Source organism: Anabas testudineus, chromosome 14, assembly GCF_900324465.2.
Source record: "Anabas testudineus chromosome 14, fAnaTes1.2, whole genome shotgun sequence".
Classification (NCBI taxonomy): Eukaryota; Metazoa; Chordata; class Actinopteri; order Anabantiformes; family Anabantidae; genus Anabas; species Anabas testudineus.
Window position 1 is genome coordinate 4,627,032 of NC_046623.1, and position 12,666 is coordinate 4,639,697.

The 12,666-nt window shown below is 43.5% G+C and overlaps 1 protein-coding gene across 2 annotated transcripts in view; it reads left to right on the top strand.

Annotated features, from left to right (window-relative positions):
- The first annotated feature begins 416 nt into the window (after window positions 1-416).
- LOC113169572 (E3 ubiquitin-protein ligase RNF43) overlaps window positions 417-12,666 on the top strand; it is a 61,362-nt gene continuing 49,112 nt past the window's right edge. For both annotated transcript variants that reach the window (XM_026371094.1, XM_026371095.1), the window contains exon 1: window positions 417-644. In XM_026371094.1, coding sequence (XP_026226879.1) covers window positions 423-644 — 222 coding nt within the window. In that variant the 5' untranslated portion in view covers window positions 417-422. The remainder of the gene's footprint in view (window positions 645-12,666) is intronic.

Here is a 12,666-nt window from a genome sequence, read left to right on the forward strand (position 1 = left end):
CAAACTTCAGGCTCGACCCCGACACGGCGTGTGTTCACGGTGCATTTGTGCATGCCCTGCTTCGCCACCCACACTAACGACACTGGATCAAAGTGGTGGGGAACATCAACACCGGTGACGGCAGCTTTCCTGAACCGTGCGGACGGCTCCATGCGGGCAGCGAGTGACACGCGTTGATACCGTGAGTGTGAATATGACCTCTGCTGCTGAATGGAAGCTTTGGGACAGTCGCGCTTGAGCTACGATGGCAGTCCTCCAGCTCTGAAAGTTTGGATCGAGTCTGTTTCGTAGTAGTCGCCCGAAGCAGAGAGGAGAAGCGTGTCGCGTATTCTTCAATCCTGTATCCGTTTTGTTTATCCGCGGTGTTTGCCTGCTTTGAAGTCCACCATGTGCGGCCGGGCACCGCCGCTACAGTTCAGGCCATGACCGTCCCCCAGCGGCGCCTGGCCGGGCTTTGGCCGTGGCTGGTCATGGCGGCCCTGCAGGTGGTGCTGGGCCAGCCGGGCCTGGAGTCCGAGCGAGCGGCCCTCCGAGCGGTCATCAAGGTGACGCTGCTGAAGCACGAGCCGACGGGGAAGCCCATCACTCTGGAGGGGGTGTTCGTGGGAGGAAGTGCCGGGTATGCGGAGGGAAAACTAATGCAGGTAAGGTGGCATTCAAAACAACTAACTGTTCCAGTCATGACTAGAGCAGGACCTCCAACTCCAACCACTAAAAACAACAACAAACAAACGAAAACGGAGTTCTAGGGGTACAGGGGGGCACCTGCTGTCAGCTCAGTTGTTTTGAGTGGGTTGGACTAACTGGGTCTCCTCTGGGTCTTGAACCTGTCTGCTGTGATGGTCCTGCAGAGCAGCTGCAGTGGTTTGTTGCAGTAGCACTTGTTGCTCAGAAGGACTCTGTAGAGGATGCTTTACTGTCCTGCTGGCTGTGCAGACCCACACATAGTGACTCTGAGCTACTAAACCTTAACCTTCTCCCAGGTAATACAATACTGATCAATTTAACTAGTGTCATTCTTTGGTAGAAAAGCTTTCATTTAGAAATGAGCTTTCAGTACACCGTCCTCTGTGGACTGACTACTGGCCTCACATCTTCCTAACCTGACAAACAGTTTACACAGCATCCACTGTCTGACAAACCAGAGGATGTTAACACCTGTACCTGTTGCTATACACCATCAAAACACTGTAGTGACCACGGCTTTCGAGTTTGCCGTTACTATCCAAGAGCTGCTTGCAGCACCACACGTCCCTCTCAGCGCTCAGCATGTGATGACAGAATATCTAAATTCCCTCAACAACAGTGATGACACACAGGTGTTATTGAGGTTGGTTTGTTTTGAATCTATTTTTACTTATCCTTGAAAAACATGGCTTTAGCCGAGGCTGCCAACTTTTGAAGGTGTAACTTTTATTAGGTGGCAGCTTTGTTTTGCAGTAACTATTTATGACATCTAATGTTCTTCCAACATTTTTAAAGCCAAGGTGTGGTCTGTTTAACAGTGCAGCAAGTCATGTTCAGACCCATGCAAGCCTGAAATTTAAGCTAAAGAGGATTTTTCTTACGCCGTTTATACCCTGCAAATGTAAAGTATGTGGTCTATTCAGTGTGCATATTTAGGATTCAAGAGTGGATTAAGGTTCTCGGGCCGTAACGCTTCGGCTGTGTCAATTTATTTACCGTTGCCAAAGAAACAGGCCGACAGATATGAGGTACTGTAGGATCTTGTCTCTCCTCACTCACCAGGTGTGGGAGGTTTTGTGAATGGGGAGCCAGATGCTGCAGTTTGTCATAATTGATAAGGATTTACATGAGTTTTCCACAGAGAAAGCCCAGTATTAGGCACGGTGAAAAGCCACAGTGCTGTTTTCCTCTCCAGTTAAAACCCATTTGACTTTAATGTGTCTGTGTGGGATGTTGGCAACACGTTATGCATGTATAACACAGTGCAGCTGAGTTCAAAGACACTTCCACCTTTCTGGGATTTCCAGCTTTCTTTATTTTATTCCCATAAATCTTTGCACAGATTTTTTTGTACAGATCCTTGGGGCAAAATATACAAATCTGCTGTAGCATAAATGCACTAAATGATACTAACCCCCTGTCACTAGGTCTTCAGTATAATATTCTGTATATACTGTAGTGAGGTACAGGGCATATTGAGCTGTAATGTGGGTGATAGAGCTTTAACAAGAAAGTGCAACAGTGCAATAGGCAGCTAATACCTTTATTTCTGCATCAGTCAGGGTGGCAACAGCCTAATCCTCTGCTGATAAGATTCCCCTTCTTTGTCAAACCTCTGTGGGTCTGTGCAACTAGCGAAATACAGTTCAGACAAACTCTCTCTTCCCAGCTTGTTCCCACAGTACACAGACGTGGTGTTATGCTGCAGGATGCTCTTTGTTGGAGCTTAGGCCTGTTCCAACAGGTTCTTATTGCCTCTGCAGGCTGCCCCGCCGTTCCTGCTTTATGTTCCTGTCTTCCATGTGGATGAAGGGGATGGGAAGGAGCTTGAATTCCGTAGACATGTTCTCTGATTAACAATGTCTTTGTCCTGTTGATGTCGCCGATTACACGCGTATAGCCGTGCTCTGGGAGGCTGTCTGTCAGTCCAAGTGTACTTGAGGAGTTTTAAGGTGAACTATGCTGAAGCATGGCAGCCAGATTTCGCTGCTAGTCGTTTTTGCCTCATGTTGATCTTCATTAACATGCTGTCCTACTGAGTCATGGCTGCTGCTCTATTAGAATTCCTGCACTGTCGAGGCTAATGAAAGAATGCAATATATTCAGCACTATTTGAGATCCATCAGGCCATCGAGCTCAGCAGGTGTTCATGTAAACACGGGTGATTATATAGAGGTACATATAGCTACGCATTCTGGAACCACTCATTTAGTGCAGGTGACTGAATGTGTTCATTAATCCCTCTCTGGAAGTTCAAGCTAAAGTTTATTAGTAATTCCAAACACAGGGTATTAAGAAACAGCTCCATCATTATGCTTCTGTAATCATTTATTCAGCTTTTTATTAGTTCTCAGTATCTGTTTTTGTTAATATGCAGTATTTGTTTCCATGAGACGAGTAAACATATTTGTTCCATTTTTAAAAATGTTAAGATGTTATAACATGTCAACACACAGTTATTTTACATGTTTTAAGCGTTATAATGTCTTCAGCTTGTTAACATGACACCTGCTTAAGTGCCTGCCCAGTCACAAGTACAGTCAGAGTACTTCATACAGAAGTAGTTGTCAGTTTGTTGTCTGTGTTGAAGACATGAGACTTTTCTTTGGCAGCGTTCCCCTGATTTATTAAACTGTGTTCTCCCTGGAAATATGCCCTGTCCTCTGAATGATCATGTTCATAGGAACACTGGCTGGGGTCTGGCCAGAACTATTTGGACAAATAGAAGTGCTGAGGAATTTTGACTCATTTTCCCCTTTTCCAAAATGGATCTTGCACAGTGACCAAAGGAGAAGCGCAGAGGATAACTTTGAACCTGAGTGTGCTGTCCTCTGGCCTCTGTTGAGAGATGCATTTCTTTTCTTCCTGGTTCTCTCTTTTGGTGCGTTTGTACTTTGAAATGTTGAATTGACTTTTGACACATCAGATATAATTCCGGCAGCTCAGGCTATTGACTGAACTCCAGTTAACTCTGCACTACTTCACATTCTTTCGTCTCCCTTCGAAGGGTCCCACAAGGTACTGAATGCCTCCCTGTGTCTCCCTGAGCCCTCGACTGTCCAAGGACTCTATCTGCACGTTTCCCCTGGCTGGCCCTCAGCACAGCCGTTTGGGAACAAGGGATGGGAGGGCGGAGGGGCCGCTCAGGGAGAACATCAAAGTGAGTCCAGTTCCGAACGTGAGCTGGGATGATTAAAAACCGAGACTGTTTACACTGCACTTCCCATATGGGCCTTCTCCTCCCCCTCCTCCCTCAAGATTTCCTGTCCATACTTCCTATCTCCCTGGATGAGATAACAGCCAGGGCTCCTTAGGGCTTTTTACTACTTAGTTTGTTGCTGTGCATAGTTTATATATGTGACATAAACTAAATATATGTGCACATATATGTATTTCATTTTTTACCTAAGAGAGTATTTAATATGCTTTCATATAATGGAACCTTCTTGCTTGGTAGTGTTTGAATAGGCGTGACTTCTAATCCATGGGTTCAGTGAAGGATGAGAAGTTTAAATACTCAGCAACACGCATGTGGAAGACTTGCAGCATTGAAAGGAACATTTTGCCCATAAAATGACCAAACAAATGCTGATTTTCACATTAAGCTCTTGTCACTTTTAAATATCTTCCCCTTATTTCTAAACTAAAGAATCAGGAGCAGGTTTCAGGTAATAATCAGATTTCACTATCAGTCTGATTCTTATGTTTCCTTACAGTAGCATAACAGAGCACCAGCAGTAGTGTGGGAGAGGCCTGCTCTGAATTTTGCTGCAAGCCTCAGCTCACATTAACAGTGATCATATTTGGCATGCAAAGCTCTGCTATGTCCACTGGTATGGACACCATATGAGACCTCAACATACAGTACACAGCCGTAGTCACAACCCCATCCATCCTATCTGGGTCTCTGCAGCACTGGCGCTTGCATAAAGGACCAAATAAAATCGCTCTAAGCTCACAATTTCCTCCTGCTTTGCCGCGCCGCCTGTTTAAAAGAACACTGACTTTTCTGTGATTACCATCTGTTTGTGTAGAAAGGGACCATATTCTGGGTCAAACATCAACCTTAAAGCCAGCATATAATGTAATAGGAGCACTGAGCAATGGTGATCCAGAGATTACTGACATTCTTTAATTTGTGGCCAGCTCGCACATCGTCATCAATAGCCTTCCTGCTATTGCTTTTCTACTACTATAGTGATCAGAGACTGCAGCTCTGTTTTGCCTCTGGCTCTTGTCTCGAACAGACCCCCACGTGTGTCCAAGCTATCAGACAAGCTCTGGACTAATGGTTTCTCCTGAGCAGGCTTCTGACAAAGCTTCAGCCTGCAGCACAGGAAGCACGGGGCTAGCACTGCTCCGTCCACCCTCTTCCACCAGAGATAGCTGTTAGGATGTTCCCTAGGACACTGGGAGGATGGGAGAGGCAGGTTGGGGAAACATGGCAAATCCCTTAATTCTGCTGGCCCCCTTCTTTTTAAGTCATTAGACCAGGTCTGGAATTCTTGAACGTTATACAACACATTCTTGTTGTCTACTTTTCATAGCTTTCCTCATGCAAACAACCAGGAAGAGTCTCTGCTGCTTGAGAATACTCTCTGACACTTCTGCCTCATTTGTTTGTTTGTTTTGTTTGTGCAAAGAACTGACATATTCAAATCCATGTTCTTTGCAGCAAATCTAAGTAAAGTATGCAAACACACACACACACACACACACATATACTAAGTGCGCACATGCACAGAAGGCAGCATGGTAAAGGCATTACTAGTGGGCTTAACCTTGACCCAGCCCACAAACAGAAGAAGAAAACGGGAACATCAGAGCTATAAACAAAAAGCATTACTAAATTTTACATTGAAGCGAGGCCTTGTCCTCCTACGCCACTGTTTATGCGTGTGTGCATGCTTTCACTTTCACACACTTCATTGGCCTCAAATGGAGTGCTGGAAAAACTCGCATCCACACATAAACACACGCTTAAATGAAATGTTAATAGCACCGGCTTTGTCCTGCTCTTGTTTTTGAGCACTTTTATTGTCTGTTCCACTGAGAAACCACCAGAGCGCCCAAGGAGCAGCAAATGTACGCAGCTCTTTTAAATTGTGTTATTATGTAGCCATGCATCCGTTACAATGGAGAGGAATGAGTCACCACTGAGTATAAAAGAGCACATGCACTCTTATATACACACACACAAACCTATATTTTCCTTTGATGGCACCGTACCTGACAAAGGGCCAGGCGGGGCTAGGGTGCGTTCAGGGTCAGTGGAATTCAGTCATGTAAAATGTTCAGGGTTTACAGTTAAGAGTACCTTGGCATTTTTACATTCCCAGAGACACGGGAATCTTGTGCAACCCTTGTCTGAATTTGTCCTAACAGTGCAGGTCAAGTGAAGCACCTGTCTCTTTCCAGTTGAAACCGATCCACTGGGAGTGCACAGGAAAGCCTGCTGATCCATAGCGGGTGTGGAGGCCAAGGTATCCCTTCCCCAGGGATCAAGGCCACATTTATAGAGATTTGCAGAGAACCATGCTGCGACAGATGACAATTGCACCATATGGCAGAAAAATTCAGATGCTGCTGCTGGGGAAGATGGCTGTGTCTGCTTCCTGTCTTCCTTCATGTTTACCAAAAAGTCATTACAAACCCTCACCCTAGTTTTGATTAATAAAGTTTTTGTTTTGTTTGTTTGTAATATGCATGTGTCTGTGTCTTCATGTGCTTACAAGAAATCACAGACTCATATAACTTAGATCCAGAAATACATTTATCAAACAAACAAACCAAATGAAAGAATCCATCATGCTGTTTTTTTTAGGGTTTTAAATGCATCAGCTCTTCTTTAGCTATACTAGGAACATGGTGACCAGTATATACGTTTTGCTAAATTTAGTACAGATATTCATGGTAACCAGATAATGAATCCTAACATCTTTGGTGATGCACAAGATGTACTATCTAGTGCCACCAGCTGGTCTAAAATTTAATTAGAACTACACTACTGCTCAAGTTTGGCATCACTTCAATATTGATTTTTTTTCCAAGGAAACACACACAAAATTAGTCTGAAATAGGAAATATAAAAAAAGCAGGACATGCTGACATTGTCAGTTAGAAATAATAATTCTGATGGACATGATGACTATGTTCTTCAAACTTTTTTCTTCATAAAAAAACCCCCAACAAAACACTTCTTGCAGCAGTTACAGCCTGGCAGACCTTATTCTGCATTCTAGCTGTTAATTTCAATAGTTTTCCTTTCTCCAGGTCCCTTCCACTGTACAAATCTCATATTTTACCTCCACTAAAGCACCCCCAGACCATCACGCTGCCGCCACCATGGTTGGCTTAAGGTATTAAGCACTGTTCTAGCATCTTTTCATTTAATCAGTTTGATCCGATTCCTCACAATTTCTAGCATGATATATCAGCTATATCAAGGGGCACAGACGATGTAAGAGTTGACTTTATCATGCAGTCAGTCACTAATAACTCCTCCGCCTCTAGTGGTGTGAGCAGACTTTTCTGCTCCCGCTGACTTCAAAGACTCAGACGCTCCGCTGCCGCTTCTCATTTCTCTGCTTGGATTTCTCTTCTTTCTCGGAGCCGCGCAGCTTTTAAATTCCTCCTCACCTCCTCTCCTCTAACCAGCCCTCTCTTGTTTCTTGACAGCTCCTTAAAATGGTTGTAATTCATTGTATGCGCTTTCGTTTCAAGGACAAATAATAGCCACATATACTCCTCAAAAGGCAGGAAGCGCTTAGTTTGCTGAGAGGTTGAAGGAAAAGAGTCATCACCATACCACAGATAAATACTCTTTGACAAACTCCCTCCCTCTCTCTGGCTCCCTGTGGCTTCTTCAGTCACTCAGACATTTTCTTTGTAGCTTTGGCAAATATAGCAATAGCACCTCCCAGCAATGTAATTTCATAAGTTATAATTGGCCAGAGGTTGTTTGGTTGTTGTACTACAAGCTGAAAACTATTTGTACGGCATGTTTATGTGGGATACATTTGCATCAGAGCTGCAGAGTGATGTTGTGAAGAAGCAGGATTTGCAGTCTGCCGAGTAGAAGCGAACTTTCTACTTTTCTGCTTGAACGCTCGACTCAACAATCCGCAAGGAGAAGAGCTTTCACCTGTGTGATGGTCTGATTCTTCAAGTATGTGTGTGCAGGCGTGAGGGAGCCTTTGTGAGTGTGTCCGCACTGAGTGTGTGTGTGTGTGTGTGTGTGTGCACAGGAGGCGGAGCTCCCATACTGAGATCATTTACCAAACTCTATTAAGTGGGATCAAAGTGACTTAGATCTTTCAGTGCTGCATGACTACAAAAGCCATATTGTAACCCCAGATCCAGGGAGATAATGCTGCTGACAAAAAATGCTTTATGTCTTCAAACGTCACATGGTCACTTCCAAACGACAAACAGCATGTCCCTTTTTTGACCTTTTTTTTCTCTCAGAAATGCTTCAGTGTTAATTAGTTAGTGGTCCCCATACCCTGCTTCATCAGTCTGATCGGTTGAATTAGAAAAAGCTTAATACACTCTAGGACAACAAAGTCTGATTCAGTGGCTTTGCCAAAAATGAGATACCTGGTTTGACATGTTGAAATATTGTCTTCAATTTCAGTATAGCCTTCCACTACTGTAATACATTCCTATGTTTTCATATGCTTACTGTATAGTACTTGTAGGTACTCTCCAGTACATTACAATATGTTATTATATATTACAGCGCTTATTATTTTAGTCTGGTTTAGTTTGGTGATGTCCACAGTTCCTGGTGGTAAAAACAAACTGCAATCTAATACTACAGGTCCCAGAATTCTGTGGGCGGCAAGCACTTGTTATTCAGCTGCTTGGTTAGAAATAACACTGGAGAGCAACAGGTGTATCTGTTTGTTTATGAAGAGCAACTAGTGCCAGTCTTGGGGGGCAAACACATTGTGTTTCCTGTGACTGCTTCACAATAAAACTCTTCACACCCCCACACACCTTAAAAATAAATTAGCTGCCGTGTTAGGAGAATGAACAGTAGAAAGTAAAGTAGCATTACAAACAATAATACTGGAATACTAGAATACTACACACGATTACATCTGTTTTCCCTTCAGAGTTGTTGCATAGCTATTCATGAAAAATCATATAATTAGTGAAACACTTTACTGAAACTAGGTCACGGGAGCTAGTTTAAAAGAAACATCCACTGAAGAGGTAGAATCAGATTTGTCTGCAAAAGATTGAACACGCTTTGTTGACAATGCAGCATTTTAGTTGCAGAAAAAAAAACACTTAAAAGGGAAAACTGCTTCTCTACTTTATTGGTTTAAAAGAGAACTATTTTTGCCCTTTGTAGCTGCTTGCCAGCTCCTACTGATCACTATGTGAGCAGGAATGATTATTCTTTCTGAACATGACTGATCATCACACATCCAGTCACATGCCTGCCAGCATGATAGATGGCTCTTCTCTCAGTTGGACTAAATGAGAAGTGCATGCTTTTGAATTAGACAAAGGCTTAGTATATCTGCCAGACAAGTGTGTGTAACTGATGTGTTTGTCTCTTTTCACCTACAGGGAGAGTTTTCTTCTCCCCATTCAGGGAGGATTTTTTTTTTTTTTTCAATGCGTACAGTCAGACCTGCAAAGAGAAAGTCCAACGTGACTGAGAGAATTTGAGCGGGTGCCATATCGCCTTCGGTGCTACTGTAAATGCACATAAGCATGCTCTCACAAATACACTTTACACATTTATCCTGTTTACTGCCATCAGTACCACTTCTCAGCCTGCCTCTGCTTGTTCTTTTGTGTCCATGCTACATTAGAGCAGAGTGGTCGACTCAGGTCCTGAGTCAGACCAAAGCACGGTAGATTCAAGGTGATGATCTCACTCTGATTTAATTGGATCTATGTTCTGTACAATTCTAGTTCATATTCAGAGTTTAATTCACACATATTTAATTATTGGCTACATAATGTTTGTTTGTTGCTGCAGGTCATGGATTAATGAGCATAAAAAAATGTATTTGACATTTGTTTATAAGATAATATTGTTAGGCTCGTTTAAACTGTGACTGTAATTTTTAAAGGGCATTTTAAAGCAAACTTTGGATGGTGTCTAAATATTCTTGGGTCTGCTGGGTGGATTTCTATGAAGCCACCTTCGTATCACATCGGTTTAAACATTGTAAAGTGTGTAAGGTGATGGAGAGGCTAGCAAAACTGAACGGCCATGTTAGAGCATTCTGTGTTAAATTCAAGCAGTTGATGCTTCCTCTCAACCAGGTGTTCAGTCTTAGTCCAGGTAGAATAAGTGATTTGACACCACCATGGACTGACCTTGTTGCACCTATAAAAAACAACTAAACCCAAACTCGACTGTGTCTGGTGTACTGCATATGTAGGAGACCCGCTTCAATTGGCCATGACCTCTTGACTGGCTGCTCCTAATTAGAAGCAGTCCCTCACAGTGCCTCCCTCTCTTGTCCAAAGTAAATACCTTGGCACCCAGCAGGAATGCTGACTGACTGCCGTTTAGGGTGCTCTGAGAGAGAAGCTTGGACAGTCACTGACTGCCCTCACATTTAACCCTGTGGAGCCAACACTAACATCTAACGACAGTCAGCAACGGAAACACAAATGATCTCATTGTTGAACTCACTCTAAAGCCTGCATTACCATCTTGGCGCGTTCATGTCAGCGTGCCGAGAGTTGGTTTTCCACTCGGAAAGCTTTCACGCCACATCTTTGAAATGGCCTTGACTGCGAACTGGGACTTTGCAGGGCTACGGTGATAGAGCTGGTGGAATATCATCTGCATCTGTGTTACATAACCTGCATGTTTACATTTACTCTAACATTGGCCTTCTTGCAGCCTCCAAGAGAAAAAAAACACAGGTCCTTGCTGTTTCAATGTCAGCTGCCCTTGTTGTGCAGCCTGGGATCAGGTGGGCTGATCAAAACACAGTCTGTGTTTGAGAGAACAGGGCCATGATGTTAGGGCCGTTCACCTGATAACCTCCCGTGTGTGGGAGCTTCTCCACTACAACTAAAAGCCGTACTTGACAGCTAACTAACTATACGTGCTTTTAGGGCAATACGGCTTCATATACTGGGTCTGTTGGTGACTCCAGCTGCCAACCCTCCTTCCCTCACAACCTTGTGTTTAAACTCCCAGATTGCTGCAGGGGGAGCACTGTCGGCCATGGTGTAGCTCTTTGTTCTGGGCTCTAGGTTAGGGTTAGCACAGCATTACACCAGAGAAGCCCTGAAAGCCAACTCTAAAGACTAAAGCAGAGCTGTGTGTGGTTTGGTGTTTGGTCTGCTCACGCTGAGATTAGAGCAGCAGGTTGGCAGAGGATTGGGTAATGACATGTCTCCTGCTCTCCAGTCCTTGGACCGTCTGGGAATCCTGCAAGGCTACTTAAAAGCAAGACACACACCTACTGTACACACACACACACACACACACACACACACGTAGCACACCAAGACAGGCTAACATTGTGGGAACAGAAACAACATAACATTTATAATCTCTGCCAAATGAGATGTGACATGGTCAACCACTAAGATGACACATAATGTTCCACTCATGTGATTGAGTCCAAAGCTTATTTTGCAGACTACTGAGTCTTGGTGAATGTACATAATAGTATAAAAATAAATCAGCAGAACATGAGAGGAAATAGTTGTAGTAAATGTTACAATAAATTATAGAGAACCTAAAACTCTGTGGTAAGAATTGTAATTGAGGGATACATGAGGTTGAAGAACAGTTCGGAGCTTTCAAGTTCACCCCCTTGTACTACATCAATATAATGTGCAATTAATCTTTTAGTGCATTTTGTACATTCAGTAGCATTGAATATCTGTTAGTAGTCAAATGTTTTTATAGTTATTGTATAATTATTATTATGTTGTTCCAAATCTGATTCATTACCCTAAAAAAATCCCAACACAAATTCAAATGCCTCTGTGTCATAATGTTAGGATTATTTTCCAAATTGTATATGCAATGTATATGACACAACGTTGGAAATCCACTGGTTTTCGAAGCAGTTCGACGAAGCTGTTACAGGTTGCGATCCCGTTCGAGTGACTGTTTACATCCCACAGCATTTTATGAAGAAAGTTCAATAAAACATTTTGTCCTATATGAGTCAACAGCATGTTTATGAAGCTCAAGTCCAAACCGAAGAGCCAGGAACTGAGCCAAGTGCCTCAGTGCAGTGCCAGATCTATCTGAGAGAAAGGGAGCGAGGGAGGGACCGGGTTCGGTGGGTGGGGTGGGGGCTGGTGGTGGTGGTGGAGGCAGCAGTGTGTCTACTGCAGTTCTCTGACCTACCTCCATACCTCTGACTTCCACTGTTTGCCCACTCTGTTAACTATTACCGAAAGGCTGTGTACCTTGGCTGCAGCCCAACACTCTTACACATACTGTGGCCCATTATCAAAGGAGACCTGCACTACAAGCCTTGGACTCCTTCCAAAAAGGCCACAGCCACAGTTTCTGCTTCAAGACTGATCCCACAACTGCAGCACTATCTGAGCACTCCCTCCTGTTTTGTCTCCCTCTCACTCTCTTTTTGTCTCCATCTCTCACTCTCTCCCTACCTCCTCCTCCCATTCGCTCCATTTCTCCTAATCCCCTTGCTTCAACATGCATATGTTGGTTAAACTGTCCTTGACAGGTACCTCACCCACCTAGACTTCTTTTTGTATAATCCCTTTTATGTTCTGCATTCATTTTATCTGCTGTGGTTGCAGTAAAAAACAAAAAACAGAAAGAATAAAACACGAGTGTCACCTTAGCCCATGAACAGACTATTAGAATTTAAATGATCTACTTTAGTTTTGTATAATTAAAACTACCTGGCTGTTCATTTGTACTCTAATGTAGTGCCAGGAGTATAGAAATAAATATGAAGGCAGAGATGGTGTAAAATAAGCAAATGCCAGTGGTGGAAAGTA